Below are 9,059 nucleotides of genomic sequence, written 5' to 3' on the forward strand. Positions count from 1 at the left end.
AGGGCCCAGGGACTGAGGTCTCGGGGCTGGGGGCTGGCCAGGCCAGTGTTTCCAGGCCTCCTGTCCCAGGCCTGGTGAGGCAGCCACCAACTGTCTGAATCTGTGCAGTCCCCCTGACTACCACCCCCACAGACCTTACTGTTTGCCGCCCAACCCCCACCTTGGCCCTCAGTGTTCAGGCCTGGCTTCTTTTTGAGTAGAGCACGTGTGTTTATGGGACCCTGTCTGGCTTCCTCTGCCTCTCCCCAGCTCATCTCCCCACCATCTGTGGCCCCACAGGGACCAGTTCGTCACCTACCTGGCTGTGTGATCTTAGGCATCCGTCCAACCTCTCTGGGCCTTGGTTTCTCCAACTGTCAAAAAGGATTTATCTGGGCAAATAAGAGTCCTTTCCAGAATAAAGAAGACAATGTGAAGGAATGTGCAGTAGTTCTGGCCATTTGTAAGAAGCACACGGAGTGGCTTATATCTTCTCCTTCACTAGGAAAGGTAGGCCGGTGGGAGCGGGTCTGAGGTGTGGGGAGTGGGCTCCTGAATGTCTGCAGGTGAAGCCCTGGAGGCACTGGCAGCACGGTGGGAATGCTCTCTCTGCTCTCCACAACTCGGGACCGAGGTGGATCTGAACAGCCAGGCCGGGCCTGGACAGGCATGCAGTTCTCTGGGGACAGGTGGTGGGGGCCACATTGGAGCAGGGTGTCCCACTGTCAAGCAAGAGTGACCACCAGGCTGCAGGACTCCGGTGAGCAGGAAGTGTGAGCTTGTGGCCGCTGGCCTGGACATGAGCATAGGGGGCTCCTTGCAGGGAAATGGGGCGCCCCTGGACAAGCTGAGCTGGCCTTCCCAATGATGACCCCAAAAAGTGGACAACCCAGACCCCTGACCCTCAGAACGATCTGTTCCTAAGAGTAGGGGCATGTGGCTGTGAACCCCAAGAGGCCCTTGCCCACGCCTCTCTGAGCCCCTCTTCTTGCAGCTGAGTGAGCTGGCCTGGGATGGGACCCCTGTCACAGCTTAGGGCCTGACTGAGATGAGGAAGCAGGTGGGGGCTGGAGCTCCGACTCTGACCACCAGGGCCAGGATCCGCTCCTGCCCCAGGCCCACCCTGTGGGTGGGAGAAAGCCCAGTGGCTCTGGCTGGGGCTGGCGGGGGGCTGGTAGTGCCACCATAAATCTGCCTGGTTCTGAGGCCCAGCGGCGGCTCCATTTCCTGTCCCGGCTTCCCCACAATCAGCAGATTGCGTGGGGGTTGTTTATGGCCCTGATGGCTGCAGTGATAACGTGGGGCTGAGACATAGCACTGTGCCCTCTGGGCCTGGCCAGACGCTTTCCCAGGGTCTGTCCCCAAGGAGGGCACCAGTCAATTGTGAGGCAGCAGCCAGTCAGGCTGAGCAGGACACCACCCACGGTGGCCTCTGCCCAGTTCCAGCACATTTCCATCGGCGCCTTGTCTTCCACCTGGTTCAGGCGGGCACCAATGCTGTTGTTACCTCGGTCCTTGCTCTTCTCTGAAGCGGAGATCTGAGGCTTCCCGATGGACTGGTCCAGCCTGTGGGGAGACGGATGTGAGCTCACACTCAGCCTGGGGGCCACCCACACACTTGGCCTGTCAGTGGGCAAAGGGGCTGCAGTGCCCAGCAATACAAGACACCCAGTCCCTCTGGGGCCTCGTCGTAGGGCTTCCGCACTTGCTTCTCTGCAGCTCTTTGATGCGCACCATGAGGTTGAGGTGGCCCTGAGAGTACCGCTCGATGACATCCCGCACGTCATAGGGCTTCTGTGCTTGCTGGAATCTCTTCTTGGCCACAAAGTACTGCATGCACCGAATGACCTTGATGGCGGCCCGATGGTGCTCCCACAGCTGTGCCACGTGTGTGATGGGGGCCAGCAGCGTCTCCCCTTCCAGGTCCAAGTCCTCAGCAAAGCTGTTGGTTCTCATCAAGTGGGCGGGGCTCACTTCCAGCAGCATGGAGCTCTTCACAGAACTGTCACAGCCGTCCGCAGAGAAATGGTCTGGCCTCCGCTCCTCTGCGACAGGTTTGCATGTGATGTGGGGTACCGTGAGCATCTTCTCTCCGGGACCCACCCCATTGTCCTTGTCCAGTTTGAACTTTTTTTTCTTTACCATGGCAGATTTCTTGGGCTTGGGGCTGGGAGATAGCAGTGGGTGGCTCCGTGAGGGCTTGCGAACATATATCTTCCAGGTGGAGGACTCAGGGTTCTCAGCTGCATAGCACCTCCGTGCTGTCTGGATGAGCGAGGCTGCTGCCGGGATCCGCCTGTTGAAGTGTTTTTGCCGTTGCTTCTGCTGGGCCTTCAGGGCAAAGCCGGAGCCGAGGATCCCCGCAGGGAGTGCGAAGGAGGAGATGGCGAAGACGGAGAAGCAGGAGGCGATGGTCTTCCCGACCCACGTCTACGTCTGGGGCACCTTGTCCCCATAGCCGATGGTGGTGACTGTGACCACCCCCCACCACAGGGCATGCGCGTAGCTGCCGAACTCGACCTGGCCTGACTCGTTCACGGCGTCCTTCTCAGCCAGGTACATGAAGTAGGAGGAGAAGATGAGGCCCAGGAAGCCAATGTATAAGGTGGTGATCAGCTCCTGGCGGTGGATGAAGACCACAGAGCCAAGCAGCCTCCACGTGCCTCCCTGGCGGTCCACATGCAGCATCCTCAGGATCTGGAGAAAGCAGATGCCCCTGATGGCCGAGGTGGCAAACACCTGCCCTTTGGAGCCCACGCAGAGGACAACCATGGAGGCCACCACCACAATGGGGTCAATGATGGAAATGGGCTTCCGGGCAAAGCGCAGCCGCCCCCAGATGCCCGCATACTTGCTGCGGCAGCCTGCTGACCAGAGGCAGACCACGTACTCCATTCCAAAGAACACCATCAGGACGATCTCCATCCAGAAGAGGGTCCCTGTGGCCAGAGCGACATACTGCTTGATGGTGGACAGCACGCTGAAAATGAGGCAGACCAGGACGATGAGGAAGCTGCTGGGTCCTGCCCCATCTGTGCCCACCTGTTGGGCCCGCCCCTTTAGCGTCTACCTGCCAGGCTGCACCCACCTCCTCCTGCCTTCTTAGGGTAAATTCCTAGGAGAGGAATTTCTGGGTCAAATGGCATTTCTATTTTTAGTGTTTTGAGGAACCTCCATACCGCTTTCCACAATGGTTGAACTAATTTACATTCCCACCAGCAGTGTAGGAGGGTTCCCCTTTCTCCCCATCCTCGCCAACATTTGTTGTTGTTTGTCTTTAGGTGGCCATCCTAACTGATGTGAGGTGGTATCTCATTGAGGTTTTAATTTGCATTTCTCTGATGATTAGCGATGTGGAGCATATTTTCATGCGCCTGTTGGCCATCTGAATTTCTTCTTTGGAGAACTGTCTGTTCAGCTCCTTTGCCCTTTTCTAATTGGATTATTTGCTTTTTGTTTGTTGAGGTGTGTGAGCTTTTTATATATTTTAGATGTCAACCCTTTATCAGATCTGTCATTTATGCATATATTCTCCCATACTGTAGGATGCCTTTTTGTTCTATTGATGGTGTCCTTTGCTGTACAGAAGCTTTTCAGCTTGATATAGTTCCAACGTGTTCATTTTTGCTTTTATTTCCCTTGCCCAGGGAGACATGTTATGAATAAGTTGCTCATGTTTATGTCCAAGAGATTTATGCCTATGTTTTTTTCTAAAAGTTTTATGGTTTCATGACTTACATTCAGGTCTTTGATCCATTTCGAGTTTACATTTGTGTATGGGTTTAGACAGTGATCCAGTTTCATTCTCTTACATGTAGCTGTCCAGTTTTGCCAACACCAGCTATTGAAGAGGCTGTCATTTCCACATTGTATATCCATGGCTCCTTTATCGTATGTTAATTGACCATATATGTTTGGGTTAATATCTGGACTCTCCATTTGTTCTACTGCTCTGGTGGGCCTGTTCTTGTGCCAGTACCAAATTGTCTTGATTATTGTGGCTTTGTAGTAGAGCTTGAAGTTGGGAAGCAAGATCCCACCCCCCACTTTATTCTTCCTTCTCAGGATTGCTATGGCTATTCGGGTGTTTTGTGGTTCCATATGAATTTCAGAACCATTTGTTCCAGTTCATTGAAGAATGCTATTGGTATTTTGATGGGGATTGCGTTCAATCTGTAGATTGCTTTAGGCAGGGTGGCCATTTTGACAATAATAATTCTTCCTAGCCAAGAGCAAGGGATGAATTTCCATTTGTTAATGTCTCTTCAATTTCTCTTAAGAGTGTCTTGTAGTTTTCAGGGTATACTCTTTCACTTTCTCGGTTAGGTTTATTCCTAGGTATTTTATTCTTTTTTGATGCAATTGTGAATGGAATTGTTTTCCTGATTTCTCTTTCTGCTAGTTCATTGTTAGTGTATAGGAATGTAACAGATTTCTGTGTGCTAATTTTGTATCCTTCAACTTTGCTGAATTCAGATATTAGTTCTAGTAGTTTTGGTGTGGATTACTTAGGGTTTTTTATGTACAATGTCATGTCATATGCAAATAGTGACAGTTTGACTTCTTCTTTATCAATCTGGATGCCTTCTATTTCCCTGTGTTGTCTGATTGCTGTGGCTAGGACCTCCACTATCATGTTGAATAAAACTGGGGAGAGTGGGAATCCTTGTCTTGTTCCTGATCCCAGGGAAAAAGCTTTCAGCTTCTCACCATTAAGTATAATGTTGGATGTGGGTTTGTCACATATGGCCTTTATTATGTTGAGGTACCTGCTCTCTCTACCAATTTTGTTGAGAGTTTTTATCATGAATGCATGTTGAATTTTGTCAAATGCTTTTTCAGCATCTATGGAGATGATCATGTGGTTTTTGTCCTTTTTGTTGATGTAGTTGATGATGTTGATGCATTTTCGAATGTTGTACCATCGTTGCATCCCTGAGATGAATCCCACTTGACCATGGTGTATGATCCTCTTGATGTATTTTTTTTTCAAAAGGAAATCTGTTTTAATAAAGTCTGATTTTAGATTTCAATCACAAATGAACAAGGCAATAAAAAAAAAAACCCAAGTCAGGTAAATAGTTTTTGCTTATTCTCCTTCCTGCTTCAGGACCAAGAATTATATTAAACCATGCTTAAGCAAACTGTACAATAAAATGCTGTGCAAGTATCCAATAACCAGTGGTTTGATTCAAGATTACAAGAGATAAAATGAATGTTAACACATTAAACAAAGATGGTTTAACTGTTTTTTCCTAGCACATATACAATATATAATGGTGTATTATTAGAACTAAAAAATTTTTGGTCAAAAAACTTTATCTTCTTAAAGTATTTTTGCTCCACTTTACATGTTTGTGTGAATTATTTTTAAACATGAACACAGCATTGATATGTTCATTCTATTTATAAGCAACTGATAGAAATGTAAATATAAATATACTTCTAAAGTGGCTATCCTATACAAGACAGCCCAGCATTTAGTAATTTTATAGGTTTTCAGGCTACTTCCATGAAAAGAATTATAGCGAAGATGAATATTTGTTACTTCTAATAAAAGCATATTAATTATAATATATTTTTGAGAGTTAGTTATTTTTAAAATCCTTATTTTTAAAATTCAGATAATGCCCAGGCTCAATTTTTTAATAGAAGTTGTTAGGTTTGGCCATCTTTTCTTTATCTACCTTAAAGATCAAACAACATAGGACAATGAGGAATGCATGTCTCTTAAAAAAAAAAATACTGTAGCTCTAGTTTAAACCATTTGGTCCTCAAAAATATTGCTTAACAAATCAAGTTCAGCTTAATTGCAGGTAAATGTAATTATGCCCAGAACTGGAATATTTGACTCTGCCTTTGACTGCAGGTTATACTTTTGTGGCTGGAAAAAATGTTCTTCTATAGCACTGACTAGTTCATTTAGTTCTTTCTTCAGCTGCTCAGGATCACTGTTCCTTTATACCATTTTAAAATGCTTCTAGTAGGAAATTTCAAATTACATATGTGGCTCACATTTCATTTCTATTGGACAATGTTGACTTAACCTTTAAAAATTATTTTTCCTGATTCTTGACTCTGTTCTATTTCCAGGGGGAGCACACAGTTCCGAATAGAAATTGATTTTGGGTTCTGTTCCGCTGGTTCGCATGGTGGCCACGCCCCCATTAACAAAGGTAAAGGTGATCATTTGGCTGCTTTTACTAGTAGGGAGAACGGCTTTTTTATCAGGTTGGCTGTCATCATAGCCGGTTGTAAGGTCTCTAATGCCAGAAACTGCAAATTTGCCACAAGTTTTTGGATAATTATTCTTCCCATCATAGTTTCAAAGGTGTTCAAATAATTTCTTAATGGTGCCTTGATCATGACAGATAAAATATGAAGCTTTAGTAATATGGTAGCCATACTCGACATAAATGGTGTTTAGCTGCTGAGACAAAGACAAATTCTTGGTTGCTAGAAAGCTGGCCAACTCCGCGCTTATGACAGCAGCACTGACTCCATCTTTGTCCAGAACAAAAGGGCAGCACATGTATCCGATAGCTTCTTCAAATGCAAATAAGACATTTTCCCCCTGGTCTGTTAGCTGTTTGGCTTGGTTTCCCATCCACTTAAAGCCAGTTAATGTTTCCTCAAAGTGAAGGCCCTCCTTTAAGGCAATGGCCTGCAAGATTTTGGAGGAGATGGTGCTGGACAACATGTATGTGTCTTTGAGGGCACTGTGATCTTGGTTCTTTCCTTTCCAAGAAGTAGAGTCACCAGCCCAAGAGGTCCCCCAGCTCATTGCCCGAAAACACTCTCCATTCACCACTGTCTTGCTTTTCTGCCACAGCAAGTCTATCAGCATCTGGATCATTTGCCAAAATGATTTTGGCCTTGATTTTGTCAGCCAAAGCAAAAGATAAAGTCTTTACCCTCTTCGGGAGTTGGGTATTTCACAGTTGGGAACTCGGGATCAGGATCTTTCTGTTTGGGCACAGCCTCAGGAGGCATGAAGTCAAAAGCCTGAAAAGCCAACTGCACAAACTCGTGACCCACACCATGGACAGAGGTGTGCACAAACTTCACCTTGGTCTCCCTGTTCACACTCCTGTGAAAACAGTATTTTTTAAGGTCTTCAAAGTAGCTCTTGCTGATGGAAGCACTTGGGTCATGAAGAAGTGGACTGCCATTAATTAAAGAATCATCCCACGCTTGGGGCCATGGCTCTAGATTTTCTTCAATAGCTTGAGAAATCCCTTTATCATGAGGAGAGATGATCTGAGCTCCATTAGCCCAGTAGACCTTATAACCATTATCCTGCTTTGGATTGTGAGAGGCAGTGATCATGATTCCAGCACAAAGTTTCAAATGTGAGACTGTATAGGGCACAAAGGGGGTGGGCGTTATGCCAGAAAAGAGGTACACAGGAATCCCCTGAGTGATAAATATGGTTGCAGCGAGCTGGGCAAATCTTTTGCTGCTGCCTCCACTTGGTGGATGAGCTCGAGCATCAAAGCTTAACACGACACCTCTTTGCTTCACGTCACCAAATTCCTTTTCCAGGTATCGGCAAAATCCCTGTGTAGTCTGGATGATGGTCAAGTCGTTCATATGTGAAAATCCCACTCCCATAGCAGCTCGAAGACCTGCTGTCCCAAACTCCATTTGAGCCCCAAAACATTTCTGTAGTTCTTCTTTATTACCTTCTGCAATTAGTTGTTTCACAGACTCCAAAGTTAAAGGATTCATTGGGAGTCAGGGAAGGCCTCTCTGCATATGTTCCATGTAAGTCCAGACCAGAAACATGAGTAACAACATGAGAAACAAGCTCAGCAGAAGAGGGCAGAAAGGAATCTTCTGGGAAAACAAACAGCATGCCCTCAGGAACAAGCCAGGAGTGAAAGGCTCAAGAACGAATCAAGCTTGTCCCACCGCAGCCACCGCGCCGTCTCCTGCTCCAGCCAGGCGTCCATGTCGGGGCCGCTGCCACCAGTGCAGGAGGCAGTGAGGTTGCCCTTCCGCAGGGCGGGGAGAGGCGGAGGCGGGGCGGAGGGCAGCGGCTCTCTTGATGTATTTTTGAATTCAGTTTGCTAGTATTTTGTTGAGTATTTTTGCATCTATGTTCATCAGGGATATTGGTCTGTAATTTTCTTTTTTGTGGTGTCTTTGCCTCGTTTTGGTAGTACAGTGATCCTGGCTTCATACAATGAGTTTGGAAGTATTCCCTCCTCTTCTATTTTTTGGAAAACTTTAAGGAGAATGGGTATTAGGTCTTCACTAAATGTTCAATAAAATTCAGCGGTGAAGCCATCTGGTCCAGGGGCTTTCGTTTTTAGGTAAGTTTTTGATTACCAGTTCAATTTCATTGCTGGTAATTGGTCTGTTCAGATTTTCTGTTTTTTCCTTGGTCAGCCTTGGAAGGTTGTATTTTTCTAGAAAGTTGTCCATTTCTTCTAGGTTATCCAGTTTGTTAGCATACAGATTTTCATAGTATTCTCTAATAATTCTTTGTATTTCTGTGGTGTCCGTCTTGACAAAACTCCTGGGCAAAATGAATTCACTACTGAATTCTATCAGACATTTAGAGAAGACATAATACCCATTCTCCTTAAAGTTTTCCAAAAAATAGAAGAGGAGGGAATTCTTCCAAACTCATTCTATGAAGCCAGCATCACTCTAATACCAAAACCAGGCAAAGATCCCACCAAAAAAGAAAATTACAGACCAGTATCCCTGATGAACATAGATGCAAACATACTCAACAAAATATTAGCAAACCAAATTCAAAAATACATCAAGAGGATCATACACCATAATGAAGTGGGATTCATCTCAGGGATGCAAGGATAGTACAACATTGGAAAATCCATCAACATCATCCACCACATAAACAAAAAGAAAGACAAAAACCATATGATCATCTCCACAGATGCTGAAAAAGCATTTGACAAAATTCAACATCCATTCATGATAAAAACTCTCAACAAAATTGGTAGAGAGAGCAGGTACCTCAACATAATAAAGGCCATATGTGACAAACTCAGAGTCAACATCACACTTAACAGTGAGAAGCTGAAAGCTTTTCACCTAAGATTGGG

The 9,059-nt window shown here is 46.0% G+C and overlaps 1 protein-coding gene and 1 pseudogene across 1 annotated transcript; both read right to left on the bottom strand.

Moving 5' to 3' along the window:
- Window positions 1-1,226: 1,226 nt before the first annotated feature.
- Window positions 1,227-2,986, bottom strand: LOC118908928 (potassium voltage-gated channel subfamily KQT member 1-like). Its single transcript, XM_057499492.1, is given in 2 exon segments — window positions 1,227-1,545; window positions 1,685-2,986. Coding segments are annotated over 2 exon segments (1,539 nt in total). The 5' UTR covers window positions 2,905-2,986.
- A 2,393-nt stretch (window positions 2,987-5,379) lies between these two features.
- LOC118908929 (phosphopentomutase-like) lies at window positions 5,380-7,943 on the bottom strand (annotated as a pseudogene).
- Window positions 7,944-9,059: the final 1,116 nt, after the last annotated feature.

The sequence above is a fragment of the Manis pentadactyla genome, chromosome 4 (assembly GCF_030020395.1).
Source record: "Manis pentadactyla isolate mManPen7 chromosome 4, mManPen7.hap1, whole genome shotgun sequence".
Classification (NCBI taxonomy): Eukaryota; Metazoa; Chordata; class Mammalia; order Pholidota; family Manidae; genus Manis; species Manis pentadactyla.